Source organism: Otolemur garnettii, unplaced genomic scaffold, assembly GCF_000181295.1.
Source record: "Otolemur garnettii isolate 467f Iridium unplaced genomic scaffold, OtoGar3 scaffold00011, whole genome shotgun sequence".
Classification (NCBI taxonomy): domain Eukaryota; kingdom Metazoa; phylum Chordata; class Mammalia; order Primates; family Galagidae; genus Otolemur; species Otolemur garnettii.
This window is the reverse complement of record NW_003852406.1, coordinates 29,526,722-29,552,877: the sequence shown is the minus strand read 5'-3', so window position 1 is coordinate 29,552,877 and position 26,156 is coordinate 29,526,722. Positions and strand designations below refer to the sequence as shown.

At 41.8% G+C, this 26,156-nt stretch overlaps 2 protein-coding genes across 3 annotated transcripts in view; both read left to right on the top strand.

Moving 5' to 3' along the window:
- The window catches only part of UBE2Q2 (ubiquitin conjugating enzyme E2 Q2), a 56,899-nt gene extending 53,864 nt beyond the window's left edge, over positions 1-3,035 (top strand). For both annotated transcript variants that reach the window (XM_012801962.1, XM_023509991.1), the window contains one exon: positions 1,415-3,035. In XM_012801962.1, coding sequence (XP_012657416.1) covers positions 1,415-1,446 — 32 coding nt within the window. In that variant the 3' untranslated portion in view covers positions 1,447-3,035. The remainder of the gene's footprint in view (positions 1-1,414) is intronic.
- Positions 3,036-4,895: 1,860 nt separating this feature from the next.
- Positions 4,896-26,156, top strand: part of FBXO22 (F-box protein 22) — a 27,950-nt gene continuing 6,689 nt past the window's right edge. The window contains exons 1-5 of the mRNA XM_003784550.3: positions 4,896-5,143; positions 5,503-5,641; positions 10,262-10,349; positions 12,300-12,395; positions 14,858-15,022. Coding sequence (XP_003784598.1) covers positions 5,001-5,143; positions 5,503-5,641; positions 10,262-10,349; positions 12,300-12,395; positions 14,858-15,022 — 631 coding nt within the window. The 5' untranslated portion in view covers positions 4,896-5,000. The remainder of the gene's footprint in view (positions 5,144-5,502; positions 5,642-10,261; positions 10,350-12,299; positions 12,396-14,857; positions 15,023-26,156) is intronic.

Below are 26,156 nucleotides of genomic sequence, written 5' to 3'. Positions count from 1 at the left end.
ACCGGTGCCTTACTCCTTTGAGCCATAGGTGCCACCCCAGTAAGATGTTTTTAAAATAAACTTTTTGAGAGACAGGGTCTTATTATGTTGCCCAGGCTGGCTATTCACAGGTGTGATCTAGCTCGGTCAGTGCAGCCTCTAATTTCTTGACTCAAGTGATCCTCTCACCTCAGCCTCTGGGGTAGCAGGACTTCAGGTGTGCACCAGAGCCTGGAAAATGTTCTTTACTTTGCTAGTAATGTGGCAGTTTGTTACTTAAGATTTGTGTTTTGTGCTCACTTGTAATGACAAAGCCAAACTCATTGATTGTTCAGTGATTGCATACTTCTGGAAATGGTATTCAAAACAAAATCTTCAAGCCAAGGAGGGAAATGATGAAAACATGGCCTATCCTCAAATTTTATTACCATTTCTGGCATAATAAGTAGACCCAAAGAAACTTATATACTACTTCATGACCATGTGGGTGCTCTATAAATATCAGTCAGTTTTGTATCAAACAGTACTTAGTTTAGTTTGCTTTTCTCTGGAGAGCTTAGATTTTTGTGGAGTTTGGGAAACAGTCACATTTTTTTCTTTAACTTTTTTCTTAAACAGCCTATATTCAAAAATGTTTCTGTATTTGGGAGTGTGTAAGCTTAGCCTTGGTGAAAGAGCAATGGATTGAGAAGCAGGAGAGATAGATTCTAGGTCTTTTAAATTTTAAATCTGTTATTTAAAAAGAATGACAGATAAAATTGTATTTATTGTGTATAACATGTATGTTTTGAAGTATATATACTGGTAGAATTGTTAAATCTAGCTAATTAACATAAGTACCACTTCATAGTTATTTTTGTGGTGAGACACTTCACACCCATTCTCTTAGCATCTTTCAAGAATACACTATATTGTTAACTATGTCACAATGAACTGTATAGATCGAGATGAATTCTAGTTTGGCTTCTGCCACTGACTCTGATCCTAGGCATGGTCATTTAGTCACTGCACCGGCTGTGATGGCTTCCTGATTGGTGAAATGGCATCATTGTGCTGATGACAAGTCAAGTTCATTCTAAAATGTCAGGATTTTGTTTAGGGAATAGTTATTTTTAATGAAGCTTACTTTTAAGTTCAGCATTCAAATGCAATAAAATCTTTTATGTATTAATATTGTCATCTTTAGCTAAGAATTCCATTAATATAAAGCTCTTTTGTTGAAAATGCAAGCAAAATTTATTCGTAGAAAATAACTTTTTGTTGTGAACATATCAAAATGCAGTGTTACTGACCCAAGTATAAGTGTAATTTTTACAGTAGATTTACACACTAAAATTCTGAATAGGCACTGTAGTTAGCTTTAATAAATGCCAGTTCTTCTAGTTGCTTTTGGAATTAAAGTATTTTAATTTTTTTTTTTTTCATTCTATTTCAGGCTGGTACACACCTCCAAAGGAAGATGGCTAAATATGTTGATTGTCGTATGTTTGGACCAATGTTGCTTTAAAGAAAATCTTTCGAACATGCAGACACAGCTTTGAGTGCTCCTATAACAGCCATACCGAAGATGTTAGCTAATAGATATTTTAGTGGATAATCTGTCAACTGACATACAGTATAAGTTACAGCCTTTTCATTTTGCTCATTTTAGGTATCTTGGACTGAGCAATGGGGCCTTTCCTGTATTTTTCCTGATAAATACACATACTGGCCACTCCTTATCATCTCTCTCTCTTGAAAAGTGAAATTTTTTAAGCAGACAAGTCAGCATCAAGTTACTGAAGATGCAGCTTTAGGGTAACTTTCCTATGTTGAGCCTATAGGTTATGAAGAATTGCAAGATACTGTTCTGTTTAGAGCCAATAAAAGTTCAATGAATGTTCGATGTTGGTTTAGAAAATTTAAGATCTTCTAAATCAGAGTAGCTCTTTCAGGCCTAAAACCATTTTATGATATTGCCAAAATAATTACAGGAAAACTACTCATTAAATTATTTTTCTGTATGGCTATGTGAAAATATGAACTATTTCCCTAAGATACACACTTAATTGAGTTATGTTATACTTTTAGGCAAAGCAGGGCAAGGCTATTCCAGTTAAAGTTTGTAAGTAGTGTTTTCACTGGGGCATCAGTCTTGCTGGGCTGAATCTGCTTATTGTTGGTTCAATACTTCTTATGAAGAAGAGCCACAATATAGAACTTGAAGTTATTTAAAATACTAAGTCATTTTACGTTTCCATTTTATTAACGGGATGTTGCAATCATTTGTGAACTAAAAATTTTTAAAGTGATTGGCACAAAGACAGACTCCTTGAGCAAAAGCTGCAGTTAACTACAAAAAGATACCTAATTTGGAGACTCTTCAATTTTTTGCTAGTCATAACAATGGCTTTTACATTGAAAGACTAATAGGAACTCTACATACGTTATTAATTCTTTTATAAAACTTAAATCAAGGTACTCTCCATTTTACTGCCTTACCTGAATCAGTCCTTTTTGGTTGGTAATCGATTTTTTTATATACCCAGATTTGATTTAAAATAAATTCAAGGTATTAAGCACTTTTAAAAGGAAATCCAGAAGCACACTTTTCTGCACACACGTTACAAAGTTCAAAAGTGTTTCTTATCCATTGGGTTTAAGATTCAGTTTTTAACTTTGTAAACCACATCCAAAAGACTTGGCACTTCTGCATTTATTGTGTGTGTTTAATTTCTTTTGATTCTATTTTGGTTAAGAGGGAAGTAGAAAGACTTTCTGGTATTCTTGTTCACTTGGGTTACATTTGTATAAAGTTCTGGTTGCCAGTTACTCAGAGAACAAGTGACAAGGCAGAATCCTTTAAAGCATTAAAGTTCCTTAAACCTAAGGCTGAATCTTGAATACATTCTTGAATTCTTTAATATCCTGATGGCTAGTAGATTGAGAGCTGCACATTTGGCATGCTTTGTTTTTTATTTTGAGGGGGTTTATTTTTCATTGCAGATTTATTTGGCAATGTATAGTAAATTTTGTAAACTTGCATCAAGTTTATGAATAAAGAACCATTTGAAAATCATTTTGTCACTTTTCCCTCATAAGAGACACTCCTGCTCCAGGTGTTCTGTAGGCTCTATTGAGTTTTTGGACGAGGCTATTTAAGGAGAGATGGAGTGAAGGGAAGTTTTGAAAGGAGGCAAGGCAGATTGATTCAATAAGAGAAAGAGAACTGAGAAAAGCTGTATACTTGGTATACTCAGTTGTTCTTCAGTCTTTCCCGTCTTCCGCACTTCATTCTTTAAACTCAAGACTGCTTTCTTTATGTCTGTCCCTAGTTCCCCTGGTTATAATAATCTCCCTCTTTAGCATACCCAGGGCTTCCTTGCACACAGTTGTCAGGTTATCTCATAAGCAGGAAATACAGACATAGGGACGATTCCTATCTCATAAGCAGGAAATACAGACATTCCAGGCACTGCACTTCTGGGCTTTGCTGTGCTGAGATTTTTCCACGTTGGTTTTATCTTATTTGCAGTTTTTTGCTGAGACCGGGTTTGAACCACCACCTCCAGTATATGGGGCCAACGCCCTACTCCTTTGAGCAACAGGTGCCACCTGTTGGTTTTATGTTTTGATGTATCTGTCTGGGTGGTAGCCACCTTTTTTGGTCCAGAGGTAAATGATGACTCTCTCTGCTAGTGTCTCCTTAGGAGGTGAGGAAATCTTAGAAGCTCTATCCCACCAAGCATACTGCCTCTCACCTTTCTTTGGCTAGAACAGGGGCCTGTGCCCACCCCTAAACCAGTGGCTGGTGAAAAGAATGAAACAACATGATTGAGTTGGACAAATGGTTCTCAAAGTATGATTTGGGGAAGCCTGGAAACCCCAGGTTTTTAAAGTCAAAAATTTTTAATAAAACCTTTCCCATTTTTACTCATTCTCTCAGCGTACAGTGGAGTTTTCCAGAGGCTACACGACAAGTGATATTCTAACACTGAATTCAGAAGTAGATTAGAATCCATCTGTCTGCTATTAAGTCAGAAGTTAGAGATTTTAAAAGTGTAAAGTGATGTTATACTATTCACCATTAGGAGGACTGGGAAAGTTGTCCATAAAAGTGTTATTTTTGATGTGTGATGGATTTATTTTTAAATACTGATGTTTTAATTTTGGATATGGTGAATGTGGATAGACAACACAAGTACATTCTTTGGTGTTGTCAGTACTGAAGAGCGTAAAGGGGTTCTGAGGCCAAAATGAGAACCACTAATTTAGACTAACCAAGTTAACCCTCAAGACCTGGGAATCCAATCAGGACTCTTAGCAAAGGAAGCAGCTGGAGGAAGGGCTGTTAGGTGGGGAGGCAGCTGCCTGTGTGTGCTTCCATTGGTTCTGTGGTTTTAAGTTTGAACATGCATCAGAATCACTGGACAGTCTGTTAATACATAGATGCTGGGCCTCACCACCCTGTGTCTGATTCAGTAGGCCTGGAGTAAGAACTGACAGTGTTCCAACACTTAAATTCCCAGGTGCCACTGGTGTGCAACCGGTGCGCTGTCCGGGGCGTCCTCTCACAGTAGTTATTCACTGAGTTCACAGCTAGTTACCCAAGTTCACAAGGTGTTGAGTAAAGGCAGTGATTTTCACATACTAAGAGAATTTTTTCTTAAACATGCTGTAGATTCAAGACTTGGGCTCCTGTTATTTAGCCAGCACTAGGACTACAGACTGAAAAATGCTACCTAGTCCCTGCCTTCAAAGAACTCCTGATAGAGAAAGCCGTGAACTAAGCAAATACAGAGCAGAAGAGTGTTTTGACTCAGGAGGCCTGCAAGAAATGCCGTCACTACTGCCAGCCCCACGCCTGCCCCTGGCCTCACAGTCCGGCGCGGAAGCGGCCCCGCCCCCGCGCAGCCCCGCCCCCCGTCCGGCCGGAAGTGGCGCGGGCGCCTGCTCAGTGCGCTCTGGCCCGCCTGCCCTGCGCTGTTCCGTCCGGGTCCCTCCGGGCCGCCGTAGAGCTTGCTCTGGCCGCTGGGTGAGGAATGGAGCCGGTGGGCGGTGGCGGAGACCGCTGCGGCTCCTCCTCCGCGGATCCGCGAAGCACCTTCGTGTTGAGTAACCTTGCCGAGGTGGTGGAGCGTGTGCTCACCTTCCTGCCCGCTAAGGCGCTGCTGCGAGTGGCCGGGTGAGGACCGAGGAGGCAGGAAGCTTACCTCGGGCATGTCCTGGGCTGGCGGGGTGGGCAGAGGCCAGCGGGAGCCTTCTGAGAGATGCAGGGTGTGCCCGGTTCCCTTGTCCTGCGGAGCTGACCTCCCCCTGCGAGCTGCCTGTGTCGCAGTGCTGCCCTGTGCTTCCCCGAATGCGAAGTCTCCCCCAGGTTTTCTCCGCATTGGGCTGTCTTACGAACCAGCGCCCCAGCGCCCACCTCTCCCAAGGATTTTGGGTCCTGCAGGCATCGCCAGCTGCTACGCAGTGGGTGGGGGTTTCTAAGCTGCGGGAGAGATGAACGTCCTTTCGCAATCTTTTGTGCATTTGCGTCCCTAGCGTGTGCCGCTTATGGAGGGAGTGTGTGCGCAGAGTGTTGCGGACCCACCGGAGTGTGACCTGGATCTCCGCAGGCCTGGCTGAGGCCGGCCACCTGGAGGGGCATTGCTTGGTTCGCGTGGCAGCGGAGGAGCTTGAGGCAAGTCAGAGGGGGTGTCATTCAGTTACTCTCAGGATTAGTAGATGAATCTTTGAGAACTACATACGTTTTTTTTTTGATATGGAGTCTCACTATGTCACCATCGGAAGAGTGCTGTGGCGTCATAGCTCACAGCAACGTCAAACTCATGGGCTCAAGCGATTCTCTTGCCTCAGCCTCCCAAGTAGCTGGGACTACAGGTGCCCACCACAACACTTGGCTATTTTGTTGTTGTTGTTTGTCATTGTTTAGCAGGCCTGGGCCCTGGTGTATGTGGCCGGCGCCCTAACCACTGAGCTACGGGTGCAGAGCCAGAGAACTATTTTTTTTTTAATTCCAATTTTATTAATTTATGGAACATTTTCTCGTGCCATGAAAACATTTTATAAACATCAGGTTTAGGGACTATACAGTAAGAATGTGGCATAATTTATTTGGCTGTTTATCAAATGTTGGGTATTTTAAATATCTAGATCCTCACTGTTACAATAAATGCTGCTCAGAACCTTTACTTCACCTACTTCCCTTCAAGAAGTATAGTTTCTATTTTGCGGGGAAGGCAACTTCCGTGTCATACAACTAGAAAGCCAAGAACCCAGACTTAAACCCAAATAGTTCAGCTCCTGATCCTGCACTCTTTTACTCCTCTGGACCCCGATTCAACAGCGGGGGCAATACCCGGGAAGGTGAAGACTTGGACTGTGGAGTCAAATGAGCAGCAGGCTGTGGCTTCTCCCGGGGGGAGTGGGAGGGAGAATTTTGAGAGCAAAGTGCCAACATGATGTTCTGTCACACTTAAGTATGCCTTACAAACATGACTACAGCCATCAAAATCTGGAAGTTATCACTGATCGATTCCTACCATCTCCTCCTCATTCTGATTTTGCCAGTTGGCCCAGTAATGTTCTTCACAGTAAAAGGATTTTGTTCAGAATTGCAAGTGGCTTTAACTTGCTCTTTGCTTTTATTTATACCTCCCTTGGACAGTGAGAAACCTGCCTCTCATCATTCTTAGTGTTTTTAGGTTTTGCCTTATATGTAACCAATCTTCTGTTTCCCCCTTTCTTGTGTAGATTTTCTCCTTGCCGTATTTGGATTCTGGCACTCACATGCTAAGGAGTTGGTCAGTATCTAAAGGCAGGCTTGTTAGAGGACTTTCTTCTCTGGCACTTTGGCCCAAATCCTGCTATTTCCAAAAATTTGTCATTTGAAAAAATTCAAAATTCAAGCAAAGACTTTTCCACAAAATTGTTCTTTGGAGCATCATTAATCATAAGGAAAATTAAAAACAACCTACTGTTAATCTACTAAATGAAATCATTACATGATAAACTTGCATTAATGACAAGAGAAAATAGTGATGTTAAAAGTGAAAAATGCAGATTATGAAATTATAAGGTTAGTGTAATATGAATTATTAAAAGCAAAAAAGGAAGAGAAGAAAAGAAATAAGCCCAAATGTTAGTAAGTTTCCTTGTGGGAAACTTGTTTTTTTAATGCTTTTTAAGATTTCTTCTGTGTAGTGGTGGTTTTCAAATTTTTACCACAGCAGGCATTTTTTTTATATAGCTTTAAAAGTTTTACATTATAGTGATGTTATGGCCAGATAAACTTAGATGTGAGCTCCAGCTTTGGCACATACTAGCAGTGTGAATTTGAAAAAGTTACTTAACCTCTCTGAGCCTCAGGTCCTTTCTCCACACCATATAGAACTATTTTAAGAACTAAATAATGAAAAGGTTATGAATATAACGCATTACCTACAGTAGCTGGAATATAAGTTTTCAATAGATATAATTAAATACTCTCAATATTGTTATTAAAATTCATGTGGTAGTACTCCTAAAGAAATATATACATTATGATAAACTCCTGGTGAGACAAAAGCATGGAAATCCTGTCCAAACCATACACACTGTATGTGTTTTCCAAATTATCTAGTAGACACGGTACTTCCATAGCCATAAAAAAAAAAGCTGATTTAACTTTTTATTAGAAATATTGTAAAGTCCATTAAAAGTTTTATAAAATCACTTGCCATTTGTAACTTCTTTGAATAATGGGATGTGTTCCTATTTGCCTTAATTGTGCTTTCAGAACATTTCATGTTGAGGCTTGTCACTGTCATTGCTTCTGAATTAGGAAGGAGAATTCAGCAATTGCTTCCCAGTGGGTGCCAGAAAAGAGAGACTCATAAAACCTCAGGACCAGACTTCTAATATTTAAGAATAGGAAGCTTGAGGGCAAAAAACACTGTGACAGTTATTCTACTAGTTTGTGGCAGAATTAATACCAAGAGCTAAATCTCTTGAATTCTGTCTACTCTTTGCACCAGGCATCACAGACCAGAATACTCAAAAGGTCAGACAGATAGCTGAAGAGGGTCACATGGCTGGGTGGCCTGGTAGGACCATGGCCGACTAGAGAAGGCTTGCATCTGTTTAGCCCCAGTCAAGAGCCATATACTCTTTGAGTGTTATCAGAATGTCTAGATTTTCAAAAGAATCTGGAAGCTCACTTTTCATGTAAAAATCTTGTGGCATTTTATTAGCTGATTGTTGGGGTGAGTGCCCATATGCCCAGATACTCAGGAGGCTGAAGCTGAACCCGAATCCAAGAGTTTGCGGTTGCTGTGAGCTAGCCTGAGGCCACAGCACTATAGCCTGGGCAACAGAGTAAGACTCAAAAAAAAAGAAAAGTTCATAGATGGAGCTGCAACATATTCTTCTTAGCAAAGTATCTCAAGAATGGAAGAAGAAGTATCCAATGTTCTCAGCCCTACTATGAAACCAATTTATAGCTTTCATATGAAAGCTATAACCCAATTATAGCCCAAGAATATGGGGAGAGGGAGAGGAGGGGAGGGGAGAGGATGGGTGGAGGGAGGGTAATTGGTGGGACCACACCTACAGTGCATCTTACAAGGGTACATGTGAAATTTACTAAATGTAGAATATAAATGTCTTAACACAATAACTAAGAAAATGCTGTGAAGGCTATGTTAACTAGTTTGATGAAAATATTTCAAATTGTATATAAAAACAGCACATTGTACCCCATGGTTGCATTAATGTACACAGCTATGATTTAATGAAAAAAAAAAAATAAGAAAAGTTTGTGGCATTTTGAATATTGGCAACCAGTTTACAGTTTTTGAAAATGCTGTGTGGACCACAGACACTACATCCATAGGTCTTATCCAGCCCTGAGGCCTCAGGTCATCATCCCATCTCAGTATCTTTTGTGAGTTTATATGGAATCTATTCTGAAACATCTCAATATTCTCCCAAATTATAATGGATCAACATTTTTCATCTTATCAACAAGTACTTGCTATATGCTAGGCATCCTCAAACTATGGCCTGCAGGCCACATGCAGCCTGCCTAGGACATTTATCAAGCCCTCCAGGTGTTTTTGCCACCTCTGCCTGTCCAGCTTAGCAGCCAGCTCGTCCTGGGGTCCGTAGTCCGGCCCTCCAACAGTCTGAGGGACAGTGAACTGGCCCCCTGTTTAAAAAGTTTGAGGACCCCTGCTATATGCCAAGGACTTCATTCCATTGTGCTAGTAAAAATCTTGGAAGTAGTCACCAGCTTAGACAGAATATCTTCATCCTTTTCATGTCGTTCACTTGTCTATAACTGGAAGGTTTAGTGGAAAACAGATGAGTCTGAATAAGCCCAGCTAATTTTTTTTTTTTTTTTTGCAGTTTTTGGCTGGGGGCTGGGTTTGAACCTGCCACCTCTGGTATATGGGGCCAGTGCCCTACTCCTTTGAGCCACAGGCGCCACCCAGTCCAGCTGATTTTTTCTGTTTTTGGTAGAGATGGTCTCTTGCTGAGATTGGTCTCAAACTCCTGAGTCCACCTAGGCTTCCCACATAGCTAGGATTGCAGGTGGGAGCCACCACACACCTGGCTGTTTTTTTTTTTTTTTTTTTTTTAAAGCAACAGGGTCTTATTCCATTCCCTGGGCTAGCATGCAGTGACATCATCATAGCTCACAGCAACCTCAAACTTCTGGGCTCAAATGATCCTCCTACCTCAGCCTCTCTGGGACTATAGATGTGCACTACTATGCCTCACTAATTTCTTTTTTTTTTTTTTTTTTTCACAATCTTAAATCAAGTTCTATAGGAAGAAAGCTGCAGGAGAACATATGTGAAAGTAGATGACTAGATAATTGTAAGCTAAGGGCCCCTAGAAGCAGCTAGTTGATGAGCCTGGAAATGTAGGCCTGGATTATTTGATTTGACAGGCAGTGAAAAGAGGAGTGATACAGCCTGTCTGCCTTCTTGTTGCTGAGATGTTTATGTTACTGTGATGTCCACATAAAGCAAGCGGCATCTTTTGCTGGTACTTGATGTTTTTATTCTAAGAGCTTAAATTATCATTATGAAAATGAACTTTCTGAGAACTGGAATGAGTTGTACATGAAGAAATAATAGGTGCTTAGTTAGTGAGCTGAAAGTGAACACATGAGTGAGAAGTAGATGGACTCAGAATGTCAGCATTGGCCTGAAGGAAGATAGGGCAACAGCAGTTTGGACAGTGGAGATACTTTGAGGGACCACATGAGCACTTATGGATTCATGGGGTCAAATTCCAATTTTTTTCTTTCCAGAATGTTCGCATATTACCACATACAGTTCTCTACATGGCTGATTCAGAAACTTTCATTAATCTGGAAGAGTGTCGTGGCCACAAGAGAGGTAAATAACAAAAGAAAAAGTTTGTTTTTCTTGTTTCCTTATGTACTTTTTGCTTGGAGTTCAATATTGTACTAGTCCTGAGAGTTACTGACTTTTGAGGGCTCTGGACAGCAGCCTGTAATGTGTGTGGATATATGAGGTCTAATTAAGTTCGCGAACTCATCCTAGAAAAAGTGCTACATACCCCATTGCTAAATATTCACCTTATAGTCACCTTCAAAGTACTCACCTTGGGAAGCTATGCACCACCCTTACTACCTAGTCCACCCTTCAAAGCAATTTTGGAAGTCTTTATGGAATGGCTGTAGAAGGATATTGTCATATTACCCTTGATGGATTGAATATCATCAAAATGAAAGGAAGACACCCTCCCTACTCACCTAATGTCTTTATCTTTGGGCAGAGAAAAAAGTCTTTGGAGGACAGATTAGGTGAGTAGGGAGGGTGTTCCAATACAGTTATTCTTTACTTGGTAAAACCGCCTTCATAGACAGGGCCATGTGTGCTGGTGCATTTTTGTGATGCAAGAGCCATGAGTTGTTGGTCAAGATTTTCAGTTAAAGTTTTCCTGTTTGTCTATCGGTGTATACTTAGCCAGCGATTTTGACGCAAAAGATGACAAATTTGTGCAGTATTGTTACTGGCCACCCTGACCTCTTCATCAGTAATGCTTTTTCTCCGTCAGAAAAACGTTTAATCCATTTGTATGCTGCTGTTTTCTTCATGACCTTATCCCTGTAAACTTGGATTAACATGTCCCTCATTTCACTTCCATCCTTGTCAAGTTTAACAAGAAATTTATGAATGTTTGTTGGTTGTTCCAATTCAAGTTTTGACATTCTCAGAATGGCACACCAAAACATGCAACAATAATAATGATCACCACTCAGCAAGACACCATAGTGTGCTGACACAAACACAGCAGTGAGACACTTGATATACCAAGGTTATGAAACCTTACCAAGTTGTTTGCACAGTGCTGCCAGCATAAGTGCACAGTGGCAAGTTCGTGACCTTAATTGTTAGACTTCATATCTGTCATTGAACTTTGCTTGACAAGCCCTTTTGGCTTCAGATTGATTATTTTTTTTTGAGACGGAGCCTCAAGCTATCCCCCTGGGTAGAGTGCCATGGCATCACGCTCACAGCAACCTCCAACTGCTGGGCTCAAGTGAGTCTCCTGCCTCAGCCTCCCAAGCAGCTGGGACTACAGGCGCCCACCACAACGCCCAGCCATTTTTTGGTTGCAGCCATCATTGTTGTTTGGCGGGCCCTGGCTGGGGATTCGAGCCCGCCACCTTAGGTGTATGTGGCTGGCGCCTTAGCCACTTGAGCCACAGGTGCCGAGCCCAGATTAATTTTTAAACCTTGTGTACAGTTGAAACAAATTCTTTAGAAAGGCATTTTTCTCATTTCATCTTCCAAGAACTTCTTTCTTTTTATTATTAAAACAGGATGTGATTTTCTTTACATAAGCTGTTTACTATATTTGAACATGGGGTCTCATTTACCAAAGTTACCTGCAGAGATTGTGCATTCTTGGCTTGCTAAGAGAAAAGCAGATTGAGTATCCAAGATGGGCATGCTGAGTTCTGGGTTAGACTTACATAATGGATTCTCCTAATCTAACTTGAATCTAGTTGACTGTTTATGCAGTCAGGTAGCTGTTATGCTGTCTTTCAACTGAACAGAAGGGTAATAGCAAGTCTAACATTAGGCTGTTGCTGCTAAATTTGGTGGTGTTGGGGCAAAAGTAGTATATGAACAAAGTGAGGCTAAAGTTTAGATTTAGAATTTAAAATACCAAGCAGAGGCCAGAAGAAAACGTTGGTTCTAATCAAAGCTTTTAGACTTGTTGTAAAGCATTCTGGTATCAGATGACTTTTTTATATTGTCATATTTGACTTTAAATGGATGGTATTTAATAAATTTACTACTGTATTTTTGCAGCAAGGAAAAGAACTAGTATGGAAACAGCATTTGCCCTTGAAAAGCTGTTCCCGAAACAATGCCAGATCCTTGGGATTGTGACCCCAGGAATTGTAGGTGAGAGAAACTAGCAGCTTCATAATTTCTTCCTTACATTAATGTGGGATCCTGTAGATTGCTGAATTATTTGTAGCTTAAAAGCATATTTATATTAGTGGCCATCAAAAATACACAAAAGTTACATTTACCACAGTATTATATTTAACTTGTATATTAATGTTTAAGTTACTGTGGTTAGTATTTCAAGTCACAAGGCTACCTTTGTAATCCAAATGTAACAAATACTTAGTAGCCACTCATAAGAGGGAAAAGATCTCATTCTGCCGCTATCCAAATTAGAACGGATTCATGAGCATTTTCAGAGTTTTGTCAGTTCCCCTAATCCTGTTTCTGGTGGGGAGGGGTGAAGTGGGACTGGGATTAGGAGTTAAAATGGGCCTCATTAGGAAACTTGTATTTCTCTGGGTGGCTGCTACTGTTTGACATTTATAGCATGAGGTTGTGTTCTTTGCTGTGTTTGCTTGCTGTTTGTGAATTTTTGTTTATTTTTATTTAATTTTTTTTTTTTTTGAGACAGAGTCTTACTGTGTCACCCTCAGTAGAGTGGCATGGTGTCATAGCTCACAGCAACCTCAAACTCTTGGGCTGAAGTGATTATCTTACCTCAGCCACCCAAGTAGTTGGGACTACAGGTGCCTGCCACACCACCTGGCTATTTTTAGAGATGGGGTGTTGGCTCTTGCTCAGGTTGGTCTTGAACCCATGAGCTCTGGCAGTCTAGTCACCTCAGCCTCCCAGAGTGCTAGGATTATAGGCATGAGCCAACCTTATTTTTACTATTTTTGATTGTTTTCTATAGGAAATGGGAGGAGAGATTCTGTTGAAGCTGTGATGGTACAGTGGTACCATCATATTAATGATTAATATACCTCAATAGGAATCCCATCTGTATCACTTAGTGCTTGTATGACTTTGAGCAAGTTATCTGAGTTCTGGGGCTTTCATTTCCCCATCACTGAAATAGGGGTGATGACAGTGTTTTCTTTGGAGGATTGTGAGGCTTAAGTGAATTAACACATGTAAACCATTTAGAATAGCAATGTATAGAAAGCAAGAAGTTAAATGTTGGCTGTTAATTATTTTGTTTGTTCCAACTCATAGTACTCTATGATTAGCATTTTTAATCTTACTGAAAGACTTTGATCTGAATTTAAGAGTCTTGTGCAGTGAGGTACAAAGGATTTCAGGTGTTTATAAATGAATATTATTCTTTCATTTTGCCCTAGCTTTGATTTCTAAAAAGCTTACTGCTTTTCTCAAAAAGATTTTATTTTTAGCCCAGTTATAATCATTTATTATTAGAAAAGAAAAAGAAAAATTAAATATAGGTAAGCAAAAAGAAAAATTTAAGCACTGCAGAGTTGACCACTCTATTAACGATATGTTAACATATATTTTATATATTTATATACCAGAATATTATTTTTTATAGTCTTGTAACCTACTTTAGTAGTCTTACTAGGGCTACATAACAAAATACCACACGTTGGATGGTTTAAACAACAGATATTTTCTCACAGTTTTGGAGCATGGAAGTCCAAGACCAGCATGGTTCCGTGAAGCTTGTCAGCAGGGCATCCTCATTGTGTGTCCCAAGGCTTTTTCTTTATACATAGCATGCCTGGCAGATCTTCTCTTCTTAGAAGGACCCTAGTCCTGTGGGATTAGGACCCCATCCCTGTGACTTCATTTAATGATAACCATCTCTTTTATAAAAGGCCTTATCACCAAATGCAGTCATATGAGAGATTAGGGCTTCGACATATGAATTGGGGGTGTGCGGACACAATTTAGTCTATAGCTCCTGCCTTAAAATTCACAGCATATTACAGACATATCTTCCTGTCAATAAATGTATACATTTGTCATCATTTTAATGGCTGTATTCTATTACACAAATGTCACTTTCAATCTAAATGCCAGTTAGTACATTTATGTTTTTTTCCTTTATTTCTTACTAAAAATTTGGTGATAAAAATACTTTGTGTGTGTATGTATACATACACACACACCTCATATAATTGTCAAATATTTTTAGGGTAAATTTTAAAAAGTGAAATTGCTGTAAACATTTATGTACTACTCCCCAACTTTTTAATTTTGAAAAACATCAAACCTACAGAAATCTTGAAAGAATAATAGAATAGTATGGTCAATACACATATGTTTTTCATCTGGAGTCACCAGTTGAAAAGATTTTGCAGCATTTGCTTTTTCTCAGTTTGTTTATAAGGCCATTTCTTTCTCAGCCATTTGAAAGTTAAGTTGCAGACATTATGACACTACACCCTAAAATTGTCAAAGCTGAAGAACTTCCTCAGACAGTGGCCCATTAGCTTGATGGTTATATTCCTGACCTGAATGTAGTGATCTGGGTGAGACTGGCTAATCTATACTTTACCAAATTGAACTTCACTTCTTGTTGAAACTGTTCATGAAACTGTTGAACTTTTTTCTAGTGACTCCAATGGGATCAGGTAGCAATCGACCTCAGGAAATAGAAATTGGAGAATCTGGTTTTGCTCTATTATTCCCTCAAATCGAAGGAATAAAAATACAGCCCTTCCATTTTACTAAGGATCCGAAGAAATTAACAATAGAAAGACACCAACTCACTGAAGTAGGTAAGTTACTGTTATTTATCACTAATTGCTCGTTTTGTTGATTAATTTTGTTCTGTTTCTATTTCTGGATAGTTGGTAGCTATTAAGCTCCTTTGTGAGAATCTGAGTTAAGTACACCCATTAGTGGAGCTGTAGATAATTCAAACTAGTGATTAATAGAGGCTTGTGCAGTAGATGTTTATAGAATTGATTTTCTTGAAATGGCATTCAACCCAGCAGTGTAGAGGAATGGACACCATGCTTGCAAAGCACAGTTACTGATTCTTATCACATCAAAAGGAAATGCTGAAAACAGGACAGTCTCCTGGCAAGCCTAGAGACATTTTGTGACTTAGGGGCAGTCCCCCTCAAGTAACTCAGTGTTCTGGAATGAGATAAGATCGGTCACTCACTAGTAAGCATGTGTTAAACACTGATGTTTAGTACTTACTTCTTCATGGAGGTTGTGGGGAAGGAACTTGTGAGGAAAGAGCACATGGTGGTCCTTAAGCGTCCAGCCCTCGTATGTAATGACCTTAACTCTCCACACCTGTTGTGTATAACCTTAATAAATAGCCATTGAGGAGGGGGTTCAGGGCTACCTTGCACTTAAGGTTAGCCCACCTCCCGCAAGCTTGTACTTCTAATCCGTGTCACGCCTGGTTCTTTCGTGCAGTGACCGAGACTAGGGCCTTAGGGGTCACAACACAGTAGAAATAAAAAATTCTATAGCAGGTGGGAGTGGTGGTTCACACGTATAATCCTAGCACTGTAGGAGACCAAGGTGGGAAGATTGCTTGAGGTCCGGAGTTTAAGACCAGCCTGAAAAGAGCGAGACCCCATCTCTACTAAAAATAGAAAAATTAGTCAGGCATTATGGCAGATAGCCTCTAGTCCCAGCTACTCAGGAGGCTGAGGCAGGAGGATTGCTTAAACCTAGGAGTTTGAGGTTGCTGTGAGCTATGAGCTATGATGATGCCACTGCACTCTGGCCAGGGTGACAAAGTGAGGCTGTGTCTCAGGAAAAAAAAATCGTTTGGTTTACTGGTCAGGAAAAAAGGAGTGTGTACATTGTACATATGCTAATTAGCTAGGTATAACCACTCCACAGTGTTTACTCTAAAACACCATGTTGTACCTAATAAGTATAACTTTATCTGTCAACTAAATAAATAGAAAGTAGTCAATCTTTAAAAATAAGAACATAGGCTTGTAGCTGCCCTAGTTCTGCTACTTTTTGGCTCTCTAGTTGTGAGCAAATTTTTAACTTTTCTAAACCTCTGTTTTCTTCATCTTTAAATTAGAAATAACTAACAGTTGTGAGGACTGAATGAAATGACTTATGTAAAGCACGTGCCTTAGCAGCATGCCTTGCTCAGTAGATGGTGTAGATAGGCTAGTGTTGGCCTTGTGGTCTGTGGAGGAATAGGCTGGAGGGAGCTCAAAAAGGGGCAGGCTGGGGGTCAGGGGTGTCCCAACCAGCCCATTCAGAAGCAGCATGCCAGCAGAGCTCATGTGTGTCTTTGTTGATAGTGACAGCAGTGGCTAACATTTGTGGAGATATTGTATGCTGGACACTGCACTATTTCTAATCTTCATAACCTTGCTGGGTTGAATTTATCATGGAATATTATCAGTGAGGAAATAAAATTCTGATAAGAATAGAAAGCTAAGGCTCTTAAGGTATGTAAACAGCAGAGTTAGCTGAGTTAATAAGCTATACCTCATTAAGGACACTAAATATCCTTTAGAGAAAAGATCAGATAGTGGCTTTAAAACTGAGCTAATTTTAAGTGTAAAGGAAACAATATTTTAGGAGCAAATGCAGTTATGTAGCCAGGGTTAGGTGAGTTTGTCATTATCATAATGAGACTGGAGGTTGGAAGGCTGGCTGGAGCTAACAAAGTTCGGCAGACCAGATCTCATTCAGAATTGGTCAGGTGGTTAAAAAATAGTAGGTCTAAGACTCAAAGGAGAAGTTGGAGTCAGACATTTATATTGGTTTGAGAGCCATTTATTTGCACATTGCCTGGCAGTCTGTGAAAGTGTCAGCTGCCATTGAAGACCTTGGAGTAAAGCCAGAGCAGCTTCGCTCAGATTCTGGAAAGGATTCAAGTGGCAAATCTGGTACAAGGAAGGGAGAAGAGATAGAGGTTGAAGGAGACAAGGAGATGGTCACACACGAACACAGTTGGTTTGTGATGTAGAAGTCCTACACTAGTTTTATTTAACTTATTAAAAGTTCTCATTGGGTTAGACAAAGTAATTAGATGAAGATTCTGTTTCAGTGACATTCCAGGAAGGGTAGGAAAGATACTTATGCACTCATGTGTTGCTTAACAATGGGGATAAGTTCTCAGAAGTCCAGCGTTGGCGATGTCACTGTGCACACATCGTGGCGTGTGCTCACGCGGACGGTGTAGCCTGCTGCACACATGGGCTGTGCTGTGGAGCCTGCTGTCCTGGACTGCAAACCTGTGCAGCATGTGGCTGGACTGGACACTGCTGGCAGTTGTGACACAGTGGTGTTGGTTTATCTGAATGTATCCAAACATTAGAAAATGTACAGTAAAAATACCTTATAAAAGATTTTTAAAAATGGTAGCTATGTGTAGGACTCCTAACCATGAATGGAGCCTGCAGTTCTGGAAACTGCTCTGGGTGAGTCTGAGGATGAATGGTGAGTGAATGTGAGGCCCAGGGCATTGCTGTACACTGCTGTGTAAACACTGTGCTGAGGCTACACAACATTTATTTAAAAATTTTTCTTTTCTTCAATAATAAATTAACTTTATTGTACTACAATTTTTTTACTTCATAAACTTTTAAATTTTTCTTAGCTTTTTAACTCTTGTGTAATAAAATAACACTTAGCTTAAAACACATACTGTACAGTTGTGCAAAATATTTATATGCTTAGTCTGTAAGCTTTTTTCTACCTTCAAAATGTTTTGCTTATTCCTCTTACTTTTTAACCTTTGTGTTATAAACTAAGACATACACAGCCATTACTGTAGGCCTACTCAGGGTTAGGATTTCAATGTCACTGTCTCCCACCTCCACATCTTGTCCCACCAGAAGGTCATCAGGGGCAGTAGCACACACGGAGCCGTCATCTCCTATTCCAACAGCCTTCTTCTGCAGTACCTCCTAAAAGGCCTGCCTATGGCAGTTTTATAGTTGAGTTCTCGTAAATAGGAGTATATTCTAAAACTGTGATAAAAAGTGTAGTATAGTAAATACAGAACCCAGTAACATAGCTGCTTACAATCATCCTCAGGGAGGCTGGATGTGCTGTGTGTAACTGCTGTGCCTCACATGACTGGCAGGGCACTGGGTTTGTTTGCAGCAGCATCAGCACAGACATTTGAGCAGTGCACTGCCCCACAGCATCACCAGGCCACAGGAGGTTGTCAGCTCCATCATAATCCCACGGGCCTGTGACTGCTGTGGTTGTATATGCAGTCCATCCTTGGCTGAAGTGTCATCACGTGGTGCAGGACCCTGCAGTCATAACCCTGGGTGGGGATGTGAGGTATGCTGTGAGGCAGTGTGGGAGGTTGCCATAGGTGTCCTGGCGGTGGGAAGCAGATCAGGATTCATGGAGCAGGCATTTTTTGAACCCTTGAAGGATGAGAGGGCATGTGAGGGATAAGAATGTTACTCATCCTTATCAAAGGCTGAAAGAATAGAGAAAAACGCACAGAGAGCCAGGTAATCGTAGAGCATGTAGGGGGAAGAGAAAATAATTCCATTTTGGGAATCATGAGAGCAGGAGGGGTGTGGTGAGGCCAGGCTGAAGAAGTCTGGACTTAGTGCTCAGAGACGCGCTGGGGGCAGCGATGCAGCCCCGCATAGTGGGGTGATGCTGGAAGTGGCAGATCAGTGAGGAATCCTCATTCAGAGTCTAGGCAGGAAATAACACCAGGCGCAGGGCACAGAGAGCAGGGAATTGATTGGAGGAAATTTGCAGGTGGCTCGGTATGGGGAAGGGAGACTGGGGACTCAGTGATGAGTTTTGTGCCCAAGAGATATGGGTGATGGTGGTGCAGAGAGCAGAAATAGGGAACTCTGGGATAGGAGAAGCAGGACTGGGAGAAGAAATTTGGAACAATAAGACTCCTCTGGAGGTACTTGTCTTGGCTTTTGATTCATTGCTTCTGCTAGATATCATGTGACTAAACCTGATATGACACTTCCCTGGGCAGTACCCTCTCCTCTGTCCCCCTGGAGCACGTGGGGAATCCTCGATGAGGTCCTGATATACAGCACTGGTGAAACTTAGAATCCTAGTTTGTCACTTTACAAAAAAAGAGCCAAGATCTTGAGCAGAGGAAGCCATCTATTTTATGATACAATTATTGTTATATTTGTTAAACCATGTTTGCATTATAGGGCCAAGTATAGGAATGGAAAAACTGAAAGGAGAAACAACCCCAGAATTATCCTGCTCTTGAAACCTTTCTCACAGGGTCCTTTGCTGAACCACTTGCTATCAGCAGTCCTGGCTTATTCCGAGGCATTGTTTTCATATTGTTCTTGGCCTTCTGGAAATTGAAGCTTTGCCTAGCTTGAGATAATAATCTCTTTTCTTTCACGTGCTATTTTGTGTCCTAATTTTATGTACAGTCAGCCTTCCACATCTGGGTTCTGTGTCCATGGATTCAGCCAACTGCAGATCAAACATATTATGAGAGGGGGGAAAAGCATTTGTACTGAACATGTACAGATTTTGTCTCATTCCCTAAACAATAACAGCGTAACAACAATGTATGTAGCATTTCCATTTATTAGGTATTGTAAGTAATCTAGAGACGATTTGATGTATACGGGAGGATATACATAGGTTATATGCAAATGTATACTGTTTTAGACCTTGAGCAAATGTTGGCATCCGAGGGAGGTTCTGGCACCAGTTCCCCAGTTCCCCACAGATACTGAGGGAAGACTGTCTAAATCTGGACTGTTGTCTCTTAGGTGCTCAAGAAGGTGTAGTAATCCAAATGGGCAAGGAGTGAATGTTTGGAGGCTGTGACACGGGACATGCCTTCCACCCAGTCCCTGGCTGAATTCCTGAGCCAGATACCTGGAGCCAGCCTCTCCTGTGTTACTCAACATTGAAAGCCCTTTGTTCCTATTAGTGTCCCTCAGGGATTGGCAGGGTTTTTTTGTAAAAGGCAGTAAATATTTCAGGTTTTGCCAGCCACGTGTTCCAGTTGGTGTTTATTCACCTGTGTCATCAGTGTGCAAAAGCAGCCGTAGACGGTGTGGAAATGATAGCCGTGTTCCAATAAAGCTTCATCTACAGAGAGAGAAACAGGAGGTGAGCCGGGTTTGCTCATGGGCTGTAGTTTGTCTCCCTGTGCCTTATGGTGCTTAGCTCCAGGACTCTAAGACCTCATAGGAAAAGCTCACAAAAGCAGAGAAGGGACTAAATACTCTCTTCTGAAACTGGCAGTATCCCGGAAGATAGCAACCCATGTTGGATAATTATAGTTTGCTAGACTGGGCATGTAGGAGATGTATAATCTGACCTAGCATCATAGCACATACAATTTTATACATATACTTTGTTAAATTCTTTTTGGAGAAATCTTACCAAACATGTCACATTTTAAAAATAAAGAATAGGTTGTTTTAAGATCTGTGTGGTATCCTGTGTTAAAATTAGTCTCTGGGATGGAAATAGAATACAAAGGGGTAAACATTTAATTTTTATGGAATAAAAGCAAAAATATCTCAGGGAAGTTTTATAAAAAGCCAATGTTTATTCATTGAGAAACTATGTGTATTTGTATGTTGTGTGCCGGCCACTGCATATGACATCTTCTGCTCCTGAAGCTTCCCGTCTCGCAGAGCAGTCCTACCTTGAATAAACCACCTCAGATGTGATGAGCCTTACCAGGTAGACGCGTGGGTGTGCTGGAAACATCTAACCAAGAGACTTGATCTAGTCTGGAGTGTTGGGGAAGTGACATTTTGATGGCCATAAGAAGCTTGATCAAGGCTTGAATGGAGAGACATGGTCTGTCAGATGTGCAGTGGGGGGAATGGTATAGGTGGTCTTTACCTTCTTTCCAGGTAGCAGACCTAAATAAATAAGTAAATAAAATAAGAGCAGAGTACCCAAAGGACAGGAAGCAGAAAGGACCTAACAACTCCCTTTCAGGATGTAAATGTGTGGATTCCCACAGCTCATTTGGAAACATAAATACCGGTGTGTCTGAGGAGGAGTGATGAGCGGATGGGGGGCATGGTATGAGGTGAAGCTGATGAGGTGCGGCAGGGCAGATCCTGCCTTGTTGGACATACCAAGAATGGGCAGTGGGAAGCCAGGTTTTGAAACACAAGAGTGGTACCATCAGACAGGTCTTTTAGAATAGCACTCTGGCTGCAGTGTGGTGATCAGTTTGGAGGAATATTGGGGTGGGTGTAGGATTAGCTTGATTTAGCCATTCAGGGATGTATGTATATGAGTGCATGCATATTATATGTATGTATATAAATAAATAATATACACATGTATGTGTCTCCGTTTTTCATTTTACATGGCTGGATACTTTCCAGACAGCCCTTGTATTTCCAAACATCATGTTGTACATGATAAATAGATACATATTTCATTTGTCAATTAAAATATTAATTTTTTAAAAGCTGGATGCAGGAAAGACAGACGGCTGTTGAAGGTATCTCTGTAAAGCAGACAGCGGCAGCCCCTGTCTATTATTCAGAGGGAGCCCTAGAAAGCAGAGAGCAACCCTGGTGGAAGTAGTTAAAACTGACAAAGCACAGGGCCAGAGAAGACTAACCTGGGAATGAACTTATTCAGAGGCGGGCGAGCAGGGCAGAGGGGTGCCTGTGAGAGCACATGTAGTGTGAGAGTAGGATGGAGTCAGGCAGGCCGAGGCGGACATGGCACGGACACGGCTGGTCTGGCTGGGGTGGGTCCTGCCTGACCTTCACTGTCTCTCATTCTTAGCGTTTTATTAATTTAGCTTCCACCCTAAAGCTATCTATGTTGAGTAGTTTAGTGGATTGATTTAAGAGATTAACTTTGGAAGTGGAATGTTGTACTAAGTTACTGAGTTTGTACTAAAGGTTAATGTGATTTGCTTTGAACTGTGCAAATTAAGAAAGAATGCCACATTGGAAAAAGGGTAGCTTTGAGTATATAGGAAGTAGAAATTTGAGTAAGGATTGCTGAGCCATTCCAGCCACCCCTCTACTGTTAAGCCTGGTCTTTCGTAGAGCTCTTTTACGTCTATCAATAAACTCTGAATACTCCAATGTGGCGTGTACTCTTTATTTCATTCTGGTTGTCCACTCAGAAGGGATGTGTTAGCTAAAAGCCTTTGGCCAGGGTACTCCCTGGTGTGGCTTGAAGTGCCTCCCTGATTGCCCAGGAAGGCGGCAAGCAAGTTTTCTTTTTTCTGGCTCTCTTTTCATAAGGGATAGTTGCCTGTCCTGGTCTGTTTTGTGGCTGTGTCCATTAGTGGTATGTCTTTCACTTCTTTGACCACCCAAGAACCCGCTGTTTAAAGCTCCCGCACCCTTTCACTGTTGTAGTGTAGGGATGTGGTATCTTGGGCTAGGGCAGTGGCAAGTGAAGTTGGAGCGTGGATAGATTCAAAATAAAGCTTGGAGGTGACTGGACAGGATGTGGTGACTGACGAAATGCTAGGTGTTGGAATGAGGGAGGTGGCAGTGGTGTCCAGCATTTTGGCTAGTATAGCTGCACAGTACCACTGAGGTAAGGACAGACTAGAAGGCACAGGTTAGAGGAGTTAGATTATCGGTTCTGTTTTGGATATGTTGAATTTGAGGTGGACATATTGATTAGACAGTTCTGGGGCTCTGGAGCATGGTCTGGACCAAAGATACACATTTGAGAATCACCAGATAACTACTGGCAATTGAGGCCACCAGCTTCAAGGATTGGAGGAGGGATGAGGAAGGAGGCTCAGTAGGGGTGTTGATTGTCCAGGGTTGGTACTGATGTCATCTGATTATATAACAACAGCCTTGCCTTGTGCTTATGTTGAAGACTTTATTGAGGCTACTCAGTAAGGAACTTCTTATACCATTTCTTAACTTTTCATTTAAATAGCCCATTTCTAAATACAGTCTTACATGGGGACACCGACATAAAAATAAAACAGATAATGTGAGGGTGGTAAGCTTAGTAGGTGTTCTGCATGGGACAAGAAAAGAATTTCTTTAGACCAAGATTAGGATATAAAAAGACAAAGTTTATTTCCTCTTCTCAGAAGAAGAGAGGGAGTTAGAGAGGGGCTGGAGAGTTGGGGAAAGGGAGAGAAAAGAGCTAGGAGATGGTGTGGCATCTCAAAGAAAGAGAGGAAGAATGTCTTCCCTGAGGTCAGGAGGCCCTGCTGAGTTTCAGGGGGAGGGAGGGAGGTTGAAACTGGCCTGTCTGTGAGTCCTCAGCCTGTGCGCCAAGCAGCTGTCTCTGCTATTGGAGACAACTTTTCACTGGTGTTTATGATTCTGTCCTGTCTGAGGCCACAGGTTCAGCTCACACTCTCGTTTGTTCAGGGATAAGCCTTGAGGCTACAGAACAGATTCTAAAAGGCAGATTTAGTCAATAGGTCTAGCAATTGTAAAGAAAATTTATATTTATTTTTTGTTTGCCGGGTTACTCCTGTGGTCTGTGAAAACAGAAATCCACCAGGGGCCTGCCAACACGAGAGGGGCAGAGAAACAAACCAGGTGCAGATTGAGATTGATTTTTGCCCTTAACCAAAAAACTGCCTTAATCATTTGTCTTTTATTTCACTATGAAGACCTCCCATCCTTACAGATGAAAGCAGGGCTGCTTAAGTTGAAGAAATGTGTTAGGCCTGTCGGGTCACAGGCAGCTGTCTGCCTTCTCAGTTCTTGGTATGCTCTTGTGCTTTCGGCCAAAGAATGACCACACCCACCAAAGCCAGGCAAGTGTGAAAAAGGTTTATTGAAAAAGACAAAGATAGGTTTACAGAGCAGGAGCAAAATACAGGTTTACAGAGTAAGATATGTTCACCTCAGACAGGGACAGGCCCCCTCGCTCTGGCAAAAAGGCCTTGGTCGAATCTGGGGGTTCTGTTCTATACTGTCTGGACTGGGCCCACCTCATGCTTCCGAGGTCACCTTGGAACCAGAGTCTTACTGCACACGCAGGCCTCCCATGAACCTCTGTGAAAGCCCATGGGTGTGTGTGTGTGTGTGTGTGTGTGTGTGTGTGGACCGCAGTGTAAGTTAAAGCAAATGACATGATAATTAGCCTTAAGGCTGTTCTAGACTCTGTACTAGTCTGTCACCTTTCAGACTCTTTGGTACCTATGCTGCTTGGGGGGTTTGTTGGGGGGGGCGGTGGTTAGAGAGTCCTCTGCATCCCTTTGCAGTTGTTATGTGAGGTTCCATGGGTAGATTGCTAGGGGGTGCCCTCCTCTCCAGGTGTAAGCAATCACTCAGGACTGGATTAAGGAGAGTGGCACTGAGATGGGGGCCTTGGGGCCCCACCCTTGTCCTTTTTCCCTAGCAGAGCCAGATTCCTAACTATCTACCTAGCAGGCATAGGACTGAGGTTGCTTAGCGTCTTCCCCACCTACCCTTTGGACTGCTTTGGAGCCCTGTGGCTGCTGGGGCACGGTCTGAAAGCCACAGCTGCGATAGAGGGGGAGGAGCCTCCTGCCCTCACGGTGCTCACACAGTTCTTCCTCTCAGGCTTCGTGTATTCCAGTGAACATCCCATCCCCTGGTACAAAGAGCAGTGCCTGCTGGCTCTCACTCTGTCCGTACCACGGACCAGAGCTGGTATTGCTCATTATTCAGAAGGTGGGCTTGAGCTTAAAGGCCAGAACCGCTTTCCTCCTTTGAGAATGTCTGAGGTGGCTGATTGTATCAGTTGCCTCACACCTGTGGCCCTTTCTTCCCCTTTTACAAACATATCCTTCTGACATTCTCCTAGAAACATAAACCTTTTACATTGCCTTTTGGGTCATAGTTTTCAGTTTCAGTTTTATTTTCAGAGATTCCCACTAGAAAAGCTCTCCCATTGGTTTTTATATTTTAGGGTCAAGAGAGGAAGCTCTGAAGAATCCAATTGCGTTTGCTTTTGGAAGGAGAGGAGTGAGAAGTCTCTTGTGTTTTCTGTAGCTCAGCAGGCACTGTTTCCTTTCTGGCAGCCAGTTCTAGGGTGTGTATTTAATTTTACTTATGTCTGATCTATGTTAGGTCTTATAATAGGGGTATAATTTGCATGTTTTATATGAATTTTGAAAGCTGGCTCAGAGCCTGTGGCTCATGTGGCTAAGGTGCCAGCCACATACACCTAAGGTAGCAGGTTCGAATACAGCCTGGCCTGCCAAACAACAATGACGGCTACAACCAAAAAATAGCTGGGCGGTGTGGCGGGCGCCTGTGGTCCCAGCTACTTGGGAAGCAGAGGCAGGAGACTCGCTTGAGCCCAGGACTTGGAGGTTGCTATGAGCTGTGATGCCATGGCACTCTACCCAGGGGGACAGCTTGAGGCTCTGTCTTAAAAAAAAAGAATTTTGAAAGCCATTGAATCTTCATAGACTTTCCAGGAGCAAAACAGTACATCATGTCTTTGGGCACTAAATAAGTTCATTTCTGTAAGGTATCTAGAACAGTGCCCGGTATTGCTGTGACACCGGTAATCTAGTGATCTAGCTTGGGGATTGTTCAGCTCATTTGATTAGTTCTCTTGATTCTACCAGCAACCACAAAGGGTTAAAAAAAAAAAACCTTAAATGATTTAAGTTAGATCTAGAAAACTTTGAAGAAGGACAAAGTTCTGAAATTATCTACAGATAAGCAGTGGGCAGGTGTGAAGCAGAGAGAATTGGTGCTAAGACCTAAGGGATTAATGGGGCTGCGCCTGTGGCTCAAGGAGTAAGTAGGGTGCCAGCCCCATATGCTGGGGGTGGCTGGTTCAAACCTGGCCACAGCCCCCCCCCCCCAAAAAAAGACCTAAGGGATTAAGCTTGATCTGCTTTTTTGAAGTTGCCCACACCTTGAAAAAGCATATTGGCTAGGCGCCTATAGCTCACCCGGCTAAGGCGCCAGCCACGTACACCTAAGGTGGCGGGTTCGAATCCCCAGCCCGGACCCGCCAAACAACAATGACGGCTGCAAC